Source organism: Sinocyclocheilus grahami, unplaced genomic scaffold, assembly GCF_001515645.1.
Source record: "Sinocyclocheilus grahami isolate Dianchi unplaced genomic scaffold, SAMN03320097.WGS_v1.1 scaffold1515.1, whole genome shotgun sequence".
NCBI lineage: Eukaryota > Metazoa > Chordata > Actinopteri > Cypriniformes > Cyprinidae > Sinocyclocheilus > Sinocyclocheilus grahami.
This window is the reverse complement of record NW_015506694.1, coordinates 69,428-88,705: the sequence shown is the minus strand read 5'-3', so window position 1 is coordinate 88,705 and position 19,278 is coordinate 69,428. Positions and strand designations below refer to the sequence as shown.

Here is a 19,278-nt window from a genome sequence, read left to right as displayed (position 1 = left end):
ACAGTCTGTGTAGTGTAAGAGTCCATGTAGTGAGCGGGTGACCTCTGGTGGTGAATGAACGAAAGTTCGTAGACCGGATTTGTGACACATATGACCACTTTAAGTAAGTATGTTTAAAATAGTATAGTTTTTAAAAGCTTTTACATTTCTTGAATAAGTGGCTTAATAGACCTATAGAGGTTCATCACACCAAACAGATAAACCCATCTACTCACTAGTCCACTTTCATAGCCTTATTGTGTTTATAATTGCGCTCTTGCAAACTATTCTAACTCAAAATTTCCAAGTTTTAGATTATAAATAAAGACTAAATGAGTTGTCTAAAGTTTAGTGATGGTGATGTTGAAGTTGTGCGACTGTGGTATTGTTCATTTATAGCATACTTTTAGGTTTTTACTTCTTGCAATTGTATCTAGTCTTTAAAATTCATAAAAGTTGTGTTCATTTGTGAAAATTACCATGATGAATAAATCGTGAGAATCATAAACTTTTGTTGGTCACAGAACTTATTTTCTGCTGTAATCAAAAAGCCAGTGGAAAAATCCTTTTGGCTTTTTCTCAAGGGAATCGGGGTAATGCTAACTTTTGGGTTGCCCTACAAAAATACGTCATTACTGCGGTGCTCTATTCTGGTCTCTAGATATAGCTCAAGTCCCTTCTTCAATGCAAGTCTAAGAACTTTTTTCATCGTTTTTTCATCATCATCCACCGGGTGAAATTTGTAAGTATGATCACTAAGAAAAGTAATAGCACATCTTTCTTTTCAACAAGCCACACAGATTGAAATATCATATCATGTCCATAGCACAAACGGTGCAGGAGGAACTTTAACACCTAAAATTATGGATTTTGCGCTTGCCTTAGTAAATAAAAAGTAATAAAAAGTTTGCTTTTAAATGCGCATGTCTTTGCAGGTAATGTGTGTGTTACATCCACACTGGAAGTGGCCTGACAGATACTAAGACAAGTGGCTCTCATTCCCATAGCAACACAAACATGTTTTTTAATTATGCTCTTTATCTAAAGGACTTGTATATTTGCAGACAGAAATTAAAATTCACACCTAATTTCCTCGTCAGCAGAAGAGGCAGAATAATGACAGACAAAATCTGCTCAACTAAAACACCCATGTCATTCCGATGTGTCTGTGATTGTACTCCTTATCTCTTAAGTACTGTAGTGTTCACACACACACACACACACACACACACACACACACACACACACACACACGTACACATCTACACACACTTAATACAGTGCTTATTTAGAAGGCAACTTTCATATGTGTGCTTTAGCCTAATTCAGCCTGAACAGATCTCTCTAATTCTCGTTATCATAAACAGTGTGCCTTCAAATCCACCTACAATAGCCTTTAGCCCAAGTGTGGCTCTTTCTTTAAGCTTCCCAAACATTCTTTTAAACAGCATATAATTTTGTTATTGACTTTTCCGGCCCTCTTTCGGCTGAGATCAAAGATTATGTTTAATCCCTTATACAATAGGACTAAAACCAGAAAACGAACAGGAATACCTCCACAAAGAAGCCCCAGGAACATTTGTAATGATGAAGACAAGATCCCTCTACAAACATGAGCTTTCTGGGTCAAATAATAGCATGAATCCAGTTTACCTCATCTCTTTAAAACAGTTTCAAGCTTTTGAGAATCCAATGTGAACCGAAGAAAGAGGCGATGAATTTACCAAACAGTTTAACACTTTAATATTATTACCCAGTTTAACTCATTAAGGGTATTAGTGCTTTTTGTTACACTTTATTTGGTAACACTTTATTTTAAGGTGTCATTGTTACACGTTACATGTGTTTACTATTATAATATCAATTAATTATGCATAATTATATGCAAGTAACCCTAAGCCAAACCCAAATTCTAACCCTAACCATATAGTAAGTACATGTAGTTAATTAATATTACTAAGTACTTAAATGTATAACTACACTGTAACAAGGACACTTTAAAATAAAGTGTAACCCTTTATTTTATGGTTTCCTTATTATAGTTTAATTATACATTTAAATACTGAGTAATGTTAATTAATTACATGTACTTATTATATGGTTAGGGTTAGAATGAGGGTTTGGTTTTGGGTTAGTTGCATGCAATTATGCATAATTTATTGTTATATTTATTGTTATTTCTATGTAACAAAAACACCGTAAAATAAAGTGTTTCCTTGCTTTTTAATAAGCTATTATATAGTATTGGCATGAAATTTAAAAATTAAATATTATATAGAGTTTATGGTCCGTAAGATGTTTTAGAAATAACTATTTTTCTGCTCACCAAAGCTGCATTTATTTGATAAAAAATACAGTAAAAACAGTAATATTGTAAAATATTATTACAATTTAAAATAGCTGTTTTCTATTTGAGTATATTTTAAAATGTAATTTATTACTGTGCTGTAAAGCTGAATTTTCAGCATCATTACACCAGTCTTCAGTGTCACATGATCCTTCAGAAAGCATTCTAATATGCTGATTTACTGCTCAAGAAACATTTCTTATGTTGAAAATGGTTGTGCTGCTTAATATTTTTCTGTGGAAACCTTGATGCATTTATTTTCAAGATTCTTAGAATGTTTTAAAAGAACTGTATTGAATAAATATAAATCTTTTGTAATGCTATAAATGTCTTTACTGTTACATTTGATCAGTTTAATGCAAGATCAGGGACATTTATTAACAGTAGATCATTTTTTATTTCATTTAGTTCTTAACGCACAAAAGGGTCTGGCTTCGGTCAGCATCCACAGCCCCTCTCTAGCCGTTCTGGTAAACGGGGTCATCGGTGGGGAGAAGAGAAAGACACAAAAACAGCCGTTTATTTGATAAAAAATACAGTAAAAACAGTAATATTGTAAAATATTATTACAATTTAAAATAGCTGTTTTCTATTTGAGTATATTTTAAAATGTAATTTATTACTGTGCTGTAAAGCTGAATTTTCAGCATCATTACACCAGTCTTCAGTGTCACATGATCCTTCAGAAAGCATTCTAATATGCTGATTTACTGCTCAAGAAACATTTCTTATGTTGAAAATGGTTGTGCTGCTTAATATTTTTCTGTGGAAACCTTGATGCATTTATTTTCAAGATTCTTAGAATGTTTTAAAAGAACTGTAATGCTATAAATGTCTTTACTGTTACATTTGATCAGTTTAATGCAAGATCAGGGACATTTATTAACAGTAGATCATTTTTTATTTCATTTAGTTCTTAACGCACAAAAGGGTCTGGCCTCGGTCAGCATCCACAGCCCCTCTCTAGCCGTTCTGGTAAACGGGGTCATCGGTGGGGAGAAGAGAAAAACACAAAACCAGCCGCTGCTGCAACTCAGATGTGAAAAAGGGCTGATAGCAGGACTCGTGACATGTAATTAACACATCGTCTGGTCTCAGACCAGCGTTCTGTCCCCCTCCCACACAGTTCTGTGGAGAGTCGCAGGGCTGGCAAAGCTGCTGTGATGGAGGACTTGGTTAATTGTGAACGAGAAAAGTGTGCCAGTGAAGGAAGTCTACCCTCCATACCCAGAGAGAGATTATTTAGCACAAATACAGAGTGTATGTGATGCTTAAAGTAGAGTTTGAGTTTAACTTTGAATTGAGATAGCGAGTCTGAATTACAGAGGTTAGCTGGGAGAGAATTCCAAAGGTGAGGGGCAGCACGTCTAAAGGCTCTATGATCCATGGTGGTTAAACGAGCCCAGGGGTGTATGAAGCAGAGTATGTGAGCAGAGTGGAGCGGCAACAATTTCCCCTCCGTGCTCCAAGCATTCAATAATCACTCCGCTCCAGCTCCGCTTCGGGTTCAGCATTTTCTGCTCCTCTCTCCACTTGTCAGAAACGCCACTCCGCCTTCGCTCCATGAAGAAATTTGCGGCTAAAGTATTTCAGCATGTTTTGAAATATCACAAAGTTCTGTTCAGAACTTATATTAAACAAAAAATGAATACAGTATACTAGAAAAATAGTTTTAACATGGTTTACTGGGACACTACAATTAGCCCACGTCTATATTAAATGACTTTAACTCGCTTGTCTGTGAAGCGTCTCTCTACTATGGCGAACCTGAGGGTTGTAGTTACTACAGAAACAGAAAGAATATGTTGTAACTTTTCCATTTTTAAGCTGATAAGTCACAGTACAGTGTTGACAATAATTTTCTACACTCCTGAATGTTTCTATGTGCGCGCGATCTATACGTTGTGTGAGCTTGTGTGTTGTACACGTGTGCAACAATGTAGCAGCACATTAGTTTAGAAAGGAGATTAACTACCAGTACAATAAACTGTTTAAAACTGGAATTCACCCAATTAATATTGAGTATCCACATGCAACAAACAAACATGCTTGAGATATAACCTCCTGCACTCGTCCATCATCGTAATTATAACCTTCAACTTCTTTCTAATTCGAGTGATCCACGTATCTGACAAGCTAGCTAATGTTGTTTAATGCGTGAATTCTTGATAAAATGCAGTTATATTATGGGCTGTTGGCATTAATTGTGCTCGTGATGGAGCGGTAGTGGAATGCTCTCAGAGCGAGTGAAAACCACGATGCTCCAACTTTCAAAAAATCCACTCCTTGCTCAGTCAAAAATCACACCACTCCACTCCTCACTCCGCTCCCATACTCTGGCATGAAGGAGACCCAGTGAAGAGGAACGAAGAGTTTGAGAATGGGTATAAGGCTGTATGAGATCTGAGAGATAAGGTGGAGCGAGGTTATGAAAAGTTTTATAAGTGAGGAGAAGAATTTTAAATTCAGTGCAGAATTTGATGGGAAGCCAATGAAGCTGTTGAAGAGATGGGGTAATGTGTTGTATAGATGGAGTCCAGGTTATGATACGAGCAGCAGAATTCTGAATCAGCTGGAGTGCATGGAGAAGCTTGTGTGGTAAACCAAATAAAAGAGAGTTATAGTAGTCAGAGGTGACAAGCGCGTGAACAAGAATGGCAGTATTGTGCGAAGTGAGAGATGGACGGAGGTGAGCAATATTACAAAGATGAAAGTAACAAGACCACTATTGATGTGGGCTTCAAATGAAAGAGTGCTATCGAGGATGACCCCCAAGTTCATAACCTGGCGGGAAGGAAAAATGGAGGAACTGTCAATGGATAATGAAAAACTGCTGGAACTAGAAAGAATAGAGTTACTGCCTATAAGGAGTATTTTAGTCTTACTGCCATTAAGTTTAAGAAAATTGGCAGAGAACCAAACTTTTATTTCATGAAGACCGTAAGACAGACAAGTGGAAGAATGGAGTGAGGCTTTGTAGATACATAAAGTTGTGCATCATCAGCATTACAGTGGAATTTAATACCAAATTTAGAAAAGATATTACCAAGTGGGAGAATATAAATTAGGAACAATAGAGGACCAAGGACAGAACCTTGGGGGACACCACAGCTAACAGAAAAAGGTTGGGATTGAAAAGATTTTAGTTGTACAAACTGTGTGCATTTGGAAAAGTATGAAGTGAACCAGGCGAGAGGAATACCACAGATACCAATAGCAGATAAACAGTTCAACAAAATATTGTGTGAGATGGTGTCAAAAGCTGCACTCAAATCAAGCAGAACAAGAATAGATAAGGACCAGCAATCAGCAGCCATTAACAGATCATTAGTTACTCTCACAAGGGTCCTTTACAACACATCTTTTATTGTGTTGTAACAGTAGTCCAGTATTTTACTGTCTCTGGTGGGACATGTAACGTGCTGTCTGTATTTTGGCAGTTCACAGGAGAGATTTGCTTTATTAAAATCCCCAAGATTGATTAAAAGATAATCCGGGTACCGTTGCTTATGTCCAGTAGTTCGTTTCTGGTAAAACTGATGGTAAAAAAGGACTAAGCACACAACAAACATACAAAAACAGCCAAAGAATGGGAGAACTCCACACCGAGGCAGCCATTCACGGTGCATCTTGATTTCATTTTCAGACAAACGCTGAAATGTAAAACAAAAATAAAATCTACTTCATTACAGTAATGTGACAATTTGTAAATAGTCACGTCACACCCTGATACGCCTAGTGTATAAAAAGATATGGTATAATGTACAGTAAACCACATTGTTTACACTTATTTTAAATTTGTTTTGACAGTTTTGAACTTAGTTTGGAGAAATGTCTCATGAATAATATATGTTCTACCCATCAACGGATAAATATTTATTATTAGTCAAAATTAATGATAGGTTTTGGTATGTGTGTTGGTATGACTTTGTTGAATTTTTTTTTAGTTGCAATTAAGTACATTTGTCTCCCTGTCATTCCAATTTAAATTCCAATGCAACATCTTGTGGGGTGTAGCTAATTCAATTAAATTGGCTATATATATATATATATATATATATACAGTGGGTACGGAAAGTATTCAGACCCCTTTAAATTTTTCACTCTTTGTTATATTGCAGCCATTTGCTAAAATCATTTAAGTTAATTTTTTTTCCTCATTAATGTACACACAGCACCCCATATTGACAGAAAAACACAGAATTGTTGACATTTTTGCAGATTTATTAAAAAAGAAAAACTGAAATATCACATGGTCCTAAGTATTCAGACCCTCTGCTGTGACACTCATATATTTAACTCAGGGGCTGTCCATTTCTTCTGATCAGCCTTGAGATGGTTCTACCCCTTCATTTGAATCCAGCTGTGTTTGATTATACTGATTGACTTGATTAGGAAAGCCACACACCTGTCTATACAAGACCTTACAGCTCACAGTGCATGTCAGAGCAAATGAGAATCATGAGGTCAAAGAAACTGCCTGAAGAGCTCAGAGACAGAATTGTGGCAAGGCACAGATCTGGCCAAGGTTACAAAAAAAATTCTGCTGCACTTAAGGTTCCCAAGAGCGTATATACATGTATAAATGATTTAAGATGATTATCAAATTTCAGTATATTCCTCACACAAAGCCTATTGTTTGACTTCAGAACACATGGAATATGGAGTCTTGACTCATATGGACTACTTTATTGGAGCTTTGATGGTGTTTTTGTGGAGATTGACTAACATAGTCTGTCATTGTACAGAAAAGAGTAATGTGAAATGAGAGAATGTTCATTTTTAGGTGACCTATTCTTGATTCTATAAACTCAATGAGTGTGTCCTCCTAGTGCTGTGTCAAAGACATGCTGATTAATGGTTCATTTACTCTAGTCTGTGAAAGGCCTTTATCACTCTCATTTACACACACACACACACACACACACACACACACTGCAAACAATTTGTCTGAAGCCACTTTGTAAGTGTCCTTATTATGCAGTTGCTTAGCAGCCATAATCCAGCATGCCTCTGTGGAGTATTAGTGTGTAATTATCTGCCGTTTGCTCAATGTTTTGACCTTGCCAGCGTTCGTATAGATTTGCAGCAACCTTCCCTGACCTCCGCTAACCAGAAAACCATTGCATGCTATCATCCTTCATTCTCCTGGGACTTGCATGAAATAAGCAATGCCACTGCACCACTACTCAGAATTTGAATTTGAATGCATCTGCAATTGCCTGTGTCTCTAAATGTTCGTTCAGCCCCACTAAAGTCCCCGCGGGAACATCTGAAACATATGGAGAGCCGCAGTGATGTGAGGTGTTAAGGGGAGTTTCCACCATGAAATCAAAATGGACCCTATTTACTTTCTGTTTCACTTATTCGTCAGTGCATGTTATTCCAAATAACAACAAGTTTATAATTTTAAAAATGTTAAAAAAAAATTCTCTCTATTATACCCTGTGGTATTTGGACACTTTTGGACACTAAAGTCACAACTCAAAAAACAGGTTTCCTAGCTGAGTAATCATATATTAACTATGGACATGTGATGTTTGACAACCACAAAGTGTCCAAACACTTATTTTTGTGAAACATCCTGCTTTAAAAGTGCCTGTGCTACATTTCTTTCAAATAAATGTCACTTGCTTTTACCTTTTTGTTATGAACTGCCAAGACATTCATACATTTTAAGTGTCCAAATATTTTTTGGAGCCACTATACAGTATATAGGAATTGTATTAGATGACTGTTGTAGATAATGCAGTATTTCAAAAATCTTGCCAAAAGTAATTTAATGATGGGCAATGTTAATGTAATAAAGTCAACAGCAAATAATAATAATGATAGCAAAAATAATGATAAATGTGACAGCAAAATAATAATGATAAATGTGAGGGAAAAAGGTATGGGTATGGATAAAATCACACATTACTTTTTTTAATTTTTTGCTTTACTACAATTTATCTATCACAATAAAAGTGCACAATATGTCATGGAATACATCACATTATTACTTATTAACAGTATTAACATGGGTTGGGAATGTTCATGTTCATCAGGTTCCTCCTATAATGAGAAATCAGAGGGTAAGAAGAAAGGACGCCCTCGCGTGGAGGTGCAGGAGCTGCGCATTATTCCCGTGAGTAAAGCAATAAATATCCATTTTGGCTAGTGATGAAGTAATGAAGCTACGCCAGATTGGGATTTTGGGTGATTTTTTATGCCAATTGTGAAAGGAGTAAAGGGACTTTCCAAACTTCTTCCAACTGTTGTATTCGGAGAAAGAACATCTCACAGAGGCCTGTGTATAAGTGAATTGAATGCTAATAGTTTCTAATGGCTCTTGTGTGTGTGTGTGTGTGTGTGTGTGTGTGTGTGTGTTTCCTTGCCCTAGGCCCATATGATGGTTCAGTGGAAAGAGGAGTTTAAGAGTCGTTCCAGGGTGAAATGTCCATGCTCAGGCTGCTGGTTGGAATTCCCCAGTATTTACGGACTTAAATATCACTATCAGCGATGCCAAGGGGTAAAAACTAAAATCCAGACTCCACAGTCTTACAATACAAAATCTTGAATGCAACCAACACTCTTTTTTAAATAGGGATGTACAACACTATGTTAATTTAAAATCAGGTAGTCAGTGGGTTATATGAGTCTTAACTAAAAATAAGCTTGGTTTAGGATCATGTCTGCCAGACAAATTGAGGTCTAACAGTTAATTTATTTTACATTTCTTGACATCAGCAAATTTGTTAAGTGGTTTTTGGTGACTGTTACAGAGAATTAATTTATAGACAACTTCTGTGCTAAGCACAACACATTAAAAACTCTATCCTACATGATCCTTTTTACAAATATATTCATATATAATAAATATATTAAATATATATATTTTAAATGATAAATATATTGTTTATAATAAATAAATAATAACTACCATTCAAAAGTTTGCAGTCAGTAAGATTTTTTTTGAAGGAATGTCTCTTGTTCACAAAGGCTGCATTTATTTGGTAAAAATACAGTAAAAACAGTAATATTGTGAAATTATTATTACAATTTAAAATAACTGTTTTCTATTTGAATATGTTTTGTAAAGCTGTAAAGCTGAATTTTCAGCATCATTACTCCAGTCTTCAGTGTCACATGATCCTTCAGAAATCAGTATAATATTATTCTAATATTATCATTCCAATTACTACTGAAGAAACATTTCTTATTATTATCAATGTTGAAAACAGTTGTGCTGCTTGATATTTTTGTGGAAACTATGATACATTTTTTAAAGATAAATAGAAAGTACAAAAGAACATTATAAATGTCCTTTCACTTTTGAGCCGTAATATAATATAATATAATTTTCGCTTGGATCTGAGACCTTTGAACCTGACCTGGCTTTGTGTGTGTCTGTTTGTGTGGCGTTCAGGCGACTATAGCAGAGAAGCTGAGTCACAGATGCCCGTGCTGTGAGGCTGTGTTTGCCACCAAGGTACGTCTTCAGAAGCACAAGCTGTGGAACCACCCAGAAAGGGTCACCATGGAGACCAAGTCCGGGGTCACCAAATCTAATCCCAAGTCCGAACCCAAACAACAGAAAAGCCCTGTGAAGGGAAATGCCAAAAAAAGGTGTGAAAGCTCAGTTATCCTTTTCCTGAATGATGAATTTCTGCTGCAGTTTCTGACTTTAGTCACACACAACAAAAATCGCTTCAGGACATGACTTGTTTTCCACACTGCCATCATTAGATTCCAGATGAAGTCCTCTTGTGTTACTATAGCACCAGTCCTCTGTGGATTGACTTGAATAGCCTGTGTTCCCTGTGCTCCCTCTCAGGCCCACAGAGAACAGCCCTCCATCACCCTTAATTGTCAAGGTGAAGAAGACCCAGGAGGTGTCTCAGCCCTCTCAGAATGGGGAGTGCGCCCCCCTGAGGCCGGACAGGAAACAGCAGCAGGGGACGTCCGTAGACACTGGGGACAGTGAGAGCGAGGGGGGCAGTCTACCCCCACCCTTCCCTGAGGAGGACCCTGAGAGAATGAAGCACAGTAAGAATGCTAGACACTGAGATTAATGCTGCGCATGTCAGCTCTGAAACCCCTGTCCATGGTAATACCATGATATTCTGTGAAGTACCATATGTAATACCGTAATGCATGAATATGCTAATCATTCAGTACCATGGTATCACTACAGTACAATAAGTTTGGCCCGCTGTCCAGGGGCCGGTGTGAGAGACTTTGTGGCCAGTAACATCAAGTACTTGCAAATTTGAACATTTGGTTTTCTGTGACATTTGAATGTGAATTCTGCTTGTCAATTTTATGTTTTTTTTACTTTTCAGCCACATAAAGTGAACTAGTTAACTGACAAATGGTGGAAATGTTTTTTTTTCATACAGGATTACAAACAAATGACAGAAAATCAGTCATGTTTTATAATGTCTATGTACGCCATCCTTTTCCAGCAGGTGTTTACAATTTAAAATTTTCCTATATAATTTATAACTATTATTGTAAATCTTTGTAAAGTTTAAATTAGTTTTGTTCATCAAAAGTTATGTTCTTTGAAGTTCTTTACAAAAAAAAGTAACTCTATATACTGTGCATATGTAAATGTATAATAAATCATTTTAAAGTAATATTAAATAATACATGTAAAATTAATACATTATACAGTGGGGCAAAAAAGTATTTAGTCAGCCACCAATTGTGCATTTTCTGGATTTTCTTTTCTCATTTTGTCTCTCATAGTTGAGGTATACCTATGATGAAAATTACAGGCCTCTCTCATCTTTTTAAGTGGGAGAACTTGCACAATTGGTGGCTGACTAAATACTTTTTTTCCCCACTGTACATCTAAATATATGATTTACATTTAAATTCAATTTAAAGTTTATATTCATTTTTTTTTTATTTGTCATTTTTTGTGTTGTTTCCACCAAAAATGTGGGCAAAAACTTACACCCTATAGGTTATTTTTTACAAACAAAAGACAGTGTATACTGCATATGTGTAAAAAAGTATAGTAAAATAATGTTTTTTAATAATTTTAAATTAAATATTAAATAATAAATGTAAAAAAAACACATGTAAATATAAAATTATAAACTCAAATTCAGTTAAATTGCATTTTTTTTATATAATTTTTTGTGTTGTTGCCAGTTAAAATGTAGGCAAAAAAAGTTACATTCTTTAAGTTATTTACAAAAACATACTTTACTGTGTATGTGTAAAAATGTATAATAAATAATGAATGTTTTATTAAATGATTTATTTCAAATAATTAATCAGTCATTTTAAAATAAAACATTTGCAATTATATTATACATTTAAATACAATTTATTTATTTATTTTTATTTTGTTGTTGTAGTTTGCACTGAAAATATAGTCATTTGTGGAAAAATGTGAGAAATCTGTCAGATCTCAAATAGTCTGTTTGATTGAACTGAATGTTAGAAGAATAGAATGTTTCACATTTTCACAAAGACATTTGTATTTTTTTCACAAATGCAATTTCACTCTAAGTAATAAAACGTGCCATTGGGTGATCCTGCAAACTGTCATGTTAATAATGCATAACCAGATGTCCATCATCTAGAAAAGTAGTTCCAACCTCAAAAGGATGAAGTGCCCAGTACTCTATACTTTCTGTACTAACATTTTCAGGGTTCGGTCTCAAAATTGCTATAACAGTTCTCATTAAGACGTCCCAGAATGCCCTCATTGGCTCTTGTAGGAAAAGGTGGCCTGGCTCTTTAAGCAGCAGTGTGTAAGTTCTCTGTGTTAGATCCGTCTGAGGGCTGCTGGTCATTAAGTCTCTCTGGTAGCTGGTGGCGGTTGCTGTCTCTGTCTCTGCCTGGCAGAGACGCAGTGTGTCGAGATGTCGGCGTGGCTCGTGCTGTGAGTCCGCTATTTATGGCCTTTGTTTAGGTACACGATCCCTTCGTTTGTTGTTCCACGCCAGAGCCACACTGTAAAAAAAATTCCGTAAAATTTACGGTAAAAAAAACGGCAGATGTGGTTGCTGGAATTTTACCGTAAAAAAATACGGTAGCAACGTTTTAGGTTTTAAATTAAATTTACAGTTAAATACCGTAATTTAATTAACTGATATAATATACCAACCTATTGAAGTACTGAAATCAGTTTTGTATCTTTGTAATACACTGATAACCACCAAATGCAGGAGGTGATGAGAAAGTCACATGATGAACCAAAGCCCATCACAAGCAGCTTTTAAATACTAACATATATAGAAGGTGCACAGCGTCATTCACACAAACACTAAACACCATCATGGTGACACGCATGAAACTGAAATAATACAATAAACATTCATTTAACAACATTAGGTGTAACACACAACCCTAATATACAAAACTGATAAGAAAAAACTAAGAAACATAGTCATTTCAACAAAAAACATCAAATTTGAAATGTAACGCAGGGAATTCTGGGAATGTCAATTTACGGTTATTCACTGTAAATTATACGGTATTTTTCACTTCCAAAAACAGTATACTACCGTAACATTAATGTCCAATACATATAATGTCCAATACAGTTTTTCACCGTATATAGTAGGGGAATTTACCGTTAACCATTTAACAGGTTTTTACTGTAGCACAGTCTTTTACCGTTAAATTCACGGTCATTTTTCATTCAGTGTGTGTGTGTCCATGTCTGAAATGTCAGGAATAATGCACTAGAGCAGCTGTGTTTGTGTGACATAAGCTGACAGTCAAAGACTATGCAAACACATATACACATACAAACGGAGACATGTAACATATCCGCTCTCTGCTCCCATGACCGGTTCATGAAGCTGTGTCAGTTTCTCCACCGGAGGAACCGCAGCAGGTGCTTATTCTCCTTTGTTGTGCTGAAGTTTGAGCATCAGTAAGTTAGAGCTGAAGCTCATGAGCGTTGTTGTTTAGCACTGCATGTAGTCATGAATGTAGCTCTTTGCCTTGTTATTGAGATGTTTGACCTCTTGTTGTTGTTCTTCTCCATTTGAGCCAGGGAGGAAGCAGAAAACTCCAAAGAAGTTCACCGGGGAGCAGCCGTCTATTTCAGGAACATTCGGTTTGAAAGGTAACACAAACACACGTTTTTAGAAAACGGTGGAGACTTACCATGACTTCTGTTGTTCTCAAAGTCTGAATTAATTTGAAGTAATAATTAAGTTAATTATTATTGCTAAAGACTCATTTTAACCCTTTACTTTTTGCATTTTATGTGAAAAGGATTAGTATGTCCCTTTTTGAAGCTGTTTTCATTTTCATCCACACAGTGAGTTAGTAAACTCACTCTTCCTATCCTCACATCTGTTCTTCCAGCCAGTAAACTACATTTTTTATTAAGAGCCAATATTTGCCCTCTGGATTTAATTTTGAGGGGGATTTATTAGGGCACATTTTTGTAGCAATAAAAATAAACACAGTGTGCCATCCATATGTATAAAACTGAATCAGTTAAGCTGTATGGCAGTTAAAAACAAAACACATCAATCAACATCAAATAGAAAAATCTTTAAATATTTAATAACAGTATTGGTAAATGACTAAATAGTAGACATACTGCTGGGACACACAGAGCACAGAAATGCAACCCTCTGAGCCTTGAGCTGGAGCTGCACCACAAGACCCACTAAACCCAGAGGTGGAGCTGCATCTTGGGGCCCACTAAGCCCAGAAGCGCAGCTGCGCCAAAAGGCCCAATAGGGCTGTACAATCACAAACGAAATGTTTACATCAGACCTTGCTTCATGCTTTATGACATGCCTCGAAGAGAATCTTCTGAATTTCTCAATATTTAAGGCTTTTGGTATTGAACCAGTCCATCTTCTGTCTCAAAAATGAAGAAGTTCTCCATGGACTTCAATGTAGTTGTTGTTTCAGGTTCTAAACCCATATTTTATCTGATATTTGTAACTCTTATAGACCTAGAATAAAGAACAGCAAGTAAGGTTCTGTTAGTGAACATCAGTTAATGCAATTAACAATGAGTAATATATTTGTTACAGTATTTATTAATCGTAATAAAAATACAATTGTTCATTGTTATTTTAGCTTAGGTCCATTAACTAATATTAAAAGATACAACTTGTTTTTAATAATGTATTAGTACATGTAAATTAACATTAATGAAGGTCAATAAACGCTTTATAGCAGGGGTGTCAAACTCAATTCCTGGAGGGCCGGAGCCCTGCAGAGTTTAGATTCAACCCTAATTAAACACACCTGATCCAACTAATCAAGTCCTTCAGGCGTATTTGAAAACTACATGGTATGTGTGTTTGAGCAGGGTTGAACTAAACTCTGCAGGGCTCCGGGCCCTCCAGGAGTATGGCACCCCTGCTTTAGAAGTATCGTTCATTGTTAGTTCATGTTAACTAATGTAGCCTTATGGTGAAGTGTTACCAGAATAACAAATTCTGTCTTTTTAAATGACAGCAGGATTTATTACAGAGGCATTCTTTGCACATATCATTTAAATTTCTCTTTCATTTAATTTTTGTCACTTTTTTTTTATTACAATCATTGCCATGACCCCTTCTTTTTATGACTGACTGCCTTGCAGTGGTTTGTTGTCAGTGTTATATCAGAAGTGACTTTGACTTTCAGAATTTAGTCCTGGCCTCCTTTCAATAAACACTCCTTGAGATTTCAGTGGTATTTTTGCCCCTGTATGTTTACAATTATCAACTGTATACTCATAGTAATTACCCCTGTTGTTGCTAATAGGGGGTCTATAAGGTCTATTCTAGAAGTGTTTCATTTCCTGTTGAAGTTATAATGGTACATGTTCAAGAAACACTGCACCACAAGACTGACTACAACACAACACGCCTCTTTGACCACCAAGAGAGTTTGAGAGTTTCATTTTCTCATTTCTCTTTTGTTTGTTCTTTTTTTTTAGTCATACATTTATTTATTTGACTTGTGAGGTCTCTGCTTTCCCTGAATGTAATTTGTTATGTGTTGTACAGGAATGAATAAGGTGGAGGAGAAGTTGAAAGCAGGTCGGATGAAGAGGGCGGAAGGGGCTCTGTTCACCAAGGAGTCCCGGAGGAAGCAGTCAGTTCAAGCTCCCACCAGAAAAGAGACTGCTGCTATCAGTTCAGGTCTCTCTCTCTGCTCTGCCTGCATGTTTGCATGAATAAAATCAGCCAGTACATTTGTACTGCCAAAGCAGTGCAAAATAGCTCAAATAAAGCAAAATAGTACTAATAATAGTACAAGTCAAGTAAATAGTACTATTATGAAATAAAGTTAAAAACTCAAAAAAATAAATAAATGTAATGTATATGAAATAATATAGAAATGTACTCTACCGTTTGAAAGTTTTGGGGTCAGTATGTTTTTATTTATTTATTTATTTATCTATTCATTTATTTTAAAGAATGAGTGTCACCATACTTTTATTCAGAAAATTAATTAAAATGGTCAGTAAATGCAATTGTAAAATTACAAAAGATGCTGCTCTTTTTAACTTTCTATTCATCAAAGAATCATGGTTATCATGGTTTCCACAAAGATATTTTTGTTTTCAGCATTGATAATAATTGGATCATGTGTCACTGATGACTGGAGTAATGATGCTGAAAATTCAGCGTTGCACCACAAGAATAAATTGCATTTTAAAATATATTAAAAGTGAAAACAGTTCTTTTAAACTATAAAACATATTTCAAAATATTACAATTTTTATTGTATTATTTATTTATTTATTTTGATAGAATAAGTCAAGTCTTAGTGAGCATGTTTCAAAAACATTAAAAACCTTGCCGACCCCAAACTTTGAAACAGTGGTGTAACTTACGTTAATGTAATTTTAATTAAATGTGTTTTATCTTAATCTTTCTGTCTCAGTTCCCCCTGCTGAAGCCCAGTGGCAGAACACCATCTCTGAGAGAGGGGAAGTGGTCTGTCCCACCTGCTCTGTTGTCACTCGCAAGACCGTCCACGGTCTCAAGAAGCACATGGAGATCTGTCAGAAGGTCAGAGGTCACTCTGAAACACACTATTGTCATTATTACAGCACTAGCGTAGGCTTAGAGGAACACATTATTTTATAAATTACTCTCAAGATTCTCAGTGGACAGATTTGTTTAAAGGTGAAGATAAGGTTGCTTTGGGCATCCCAACTAGCCCAGCCAATGGAGTTTACATCAATGGAGTTTCTTTATCCGTTAGCAAACAAGAAAAGTGTTCAGGAAACCTATTGGAAAACAGTCATTATTTTGGTGGTGCCAGTGGCACAGAATGACTTACTTTACCCTTGAATCAAACACATTGGTCTCTGTTTAAGAAACTTTTTACCTTTCTTAAGATATTGACCGCAATTCCCTAATTCTAAGGTCTTGTACCTCAGTTATTGGTAACCCAAGCGTCCCATGTGGAGTCTTCTTACGACCGCGTTCCTCTAAAGAAGGCAACATCTGTCTCAGTTTTCTAAACACATCAAACGTAATGTGGCAGATGTGCTCAAGCTCTTCCATATGAAGAAGCACAAAGCCTTATTCATGAAACTCAAGCAGAAAGAATTTCTGACTGTAAATCGTATGTAAAACCATTTGTACATAAATTGCCGTACCCAGTTCATTGGGGTGGTTTATGTAAGAACGGATTTATGAGCGATTTTCACAGAAATTTGTTCCGCTTGCGTTTTGTGAATGAGGCTCAAAGAATGAAACCTTTAATGTATGACTCTCTCTCTGTTATTTATACAACCAAACGGCAGAGGAAGCAGAGAGGAGAATGTTTCAGGCGTGCAATTAGACACCTCTCTCTCAGGACCTCGCGCAGGGGGCCAGAGGGAGCCATTAGGGGCACTTTATTGATTGGGCGTCTGTGAGTGACCCTGCCTTGTGTGCATCTGGAGTTGAGTATTATAGTGCCAGCCCAGTGTATAGCACAACTCTATAAAAATGATGACATGTTTATTAAAGGGGGAATCGATTGGCTGCGTTATTGTGGGGTCACAAGTAATTGTAGTTTCTCTGGCCTCTTCCTCAGCCCTGTGAGAAAACAATGATGGCTGTGATGGGCATTAAGCGAGAAGACATTTTATGGCAAAGTAAATTCATTAAAATTATAAATCATTGACCTTATTTTCTCATTTGTGTTTTTGTGAATGTCAATGCAGAAATAAATAATTTTATTTTGCAAGGATGCATTAAATTGATCAAGTGCCAGTAATAACATTTATAATGTTACAAAAGAAGCAGCATAACTCTTTTCAACATTGATAATAATAAGAAATGTTTCTTGAGCAGCAAATCATCATATTAGAATGATTTATGAAAGGTCATGTGACACTGAAGGCTGATGCTGAAAAGTCAGCTTTTCATCACAGGAATAAATTACATTTTATAGTATGTGACCCTGGACCACAAAAGCAGTCAATTTTTCGAAATTGAGATTTATACATCATATGAAAGCTGTATTATCCAATATTTGGCTGAGATACAACTATTTGAAAATCTGGAATCTGAGGGTGCAAAAAAATCTAAATACTGAGAAAATCGCCTTTAAAGTTGTCCAAATCAAGTTCTTAGCAATGAAAGTTAAGTTTTGATATATTTACGGTAAGAAATTTACAAAATATCTTCATGGAACATGATCTTTACTTAATATCTTAATGATTTTTGGCATAAAAGAAAAATTTATAATTTTGACCCATACAATGTATTTTTGGCTATTGCTACAAATATACCCCAGCGACTTAAGACTGCTTTTGTGCTCCAGGGTCACATATATTCAAATAGAAAACTATTATTTTAAATTGTAATAAAAATTCCACAATATTACTGTTTTTTCTGTATTTTTTATTTAATAAATGCAGACTTTGTGAGTATAAGAGATGTCTTTCAAAAACTCTGGCAAAAAGCAAATTGTGGACAGAAATTGTCCTCTGATTTTCTCCCCAAAGTGTTCATAGAACAAAAGCTACTTTTTGCTTGGCATTGTACAATTTTCACATACCTAGAAAGTGAATCCTGCATCAGATATTCACATGCTTCACTGCAGAATACAATCCATCTGAGAATACAGATTTCACTCGCTTCAATGCAAATAACTGAATGCTTTGTCAATAAATTAATTTTGTCTCTGCCATGAACTGAATAGGGCTGCATTTCCCAGAAGCTTCGTAAGCCTAAGAAGTTCGTAAAAACGATCGTACGACTGATCTTATGTTACGGTCTGTTTCCCAAAAGCATCGTAACTTAAGTAGCACTTTAAAATCATCGTAGATCTACGAGTGCTCTGGAGTAATCGTAAAGCTCTCAGTGCATCGTAAGAAGACAGATTTATGCGGTCACCTGCCGGACAATCGGCAGATTGCACCTTTAACTTTATTCAAGTGCAATGTGATTATAATATAAGGATTTGATTGTACTTTATTGTACACTTTATTACTTGTTTTTTTTTATTAATTTATAACTGAAATAATTAAAAGGAGCAGAAAAATAGAAATACACATCTAAATTAAATGACTGAACAAAAAAATTAATAAAAGAATTAATGTAGGAAATATGCTTCAAAGACTGGGGGAAAAAATCTGTCAATGACTTGCTGATGTGCATGAAAACCAGCCATGTATTGGACCCGGAAATAATGTCTGTCTCTCTGTCTCTCTCTCTCTCTCTCTCTCTCTCTCTCTAAAGTATATTATATATTATGTAAAGTATAATATAATATAATATTGTATTATAGTTATTATATCCGAGTTGTCTGGAACGCAGCATTAGGTTAACATTCCAATAAACAAGTGTTTACTACAATTACGAGCCATTCATTTCAGCACTTGACAAAATGGATAGCGACTCCTAAGTAGCACTTAAAGCACAGCTACGTGTGATTGTGTTAAGTGCATTTTTGGGAAACGCACGTGAAACAATAACGAACGAACGTAAATTGACTAGTAGAAAACGCTCTTAAAGGGATAGTTCACCCAAAAATGA

General features: G+C 35.7%; 1 protein-coding gene across 1 annotated transcript in view; it reads left to right on the top strand.

Annotated features, from left to right (window-relative positions):
- LOC107570867 (zinc finger protein 512B-like) overlaps window positions 1-19,278 on the top strand; it is a 68,411-nt gene that overhangs the window by 33,607 nt on the left and 15,526 nt on the right. Inside the window, exons 2-8 of the mRNA XM_016257146.1 lie at window positions 8,374-8,453; window positions 8,709-8,837; window positions 9,735-9,934; window positions 10,143-10,354; window positions 13,332-13,403; window positions 15,301-15,435; window positions 16,184-16,311. Of these exons, the coding sequence (XP_016112632.1) occupies window positions 8,374-8,453; window positions 8,709-8,837; window positions 9,735-9,934; window positions 10,143-10,354; window positions 13,332-13,403; window positions 15,301-15,435; window positions 16,184-16,311 (956 nt within the window). The remainder of the gene's footprint in view (window positions 1-8,373; window positions 8,454-8,708; window positions 8,838-9,734; window positions 9,935-10,142; window positions 10,355-13,331; window positions 13,404-15,300; window positions 15,436-16,183; window positions 16,312-19,278) is intronic.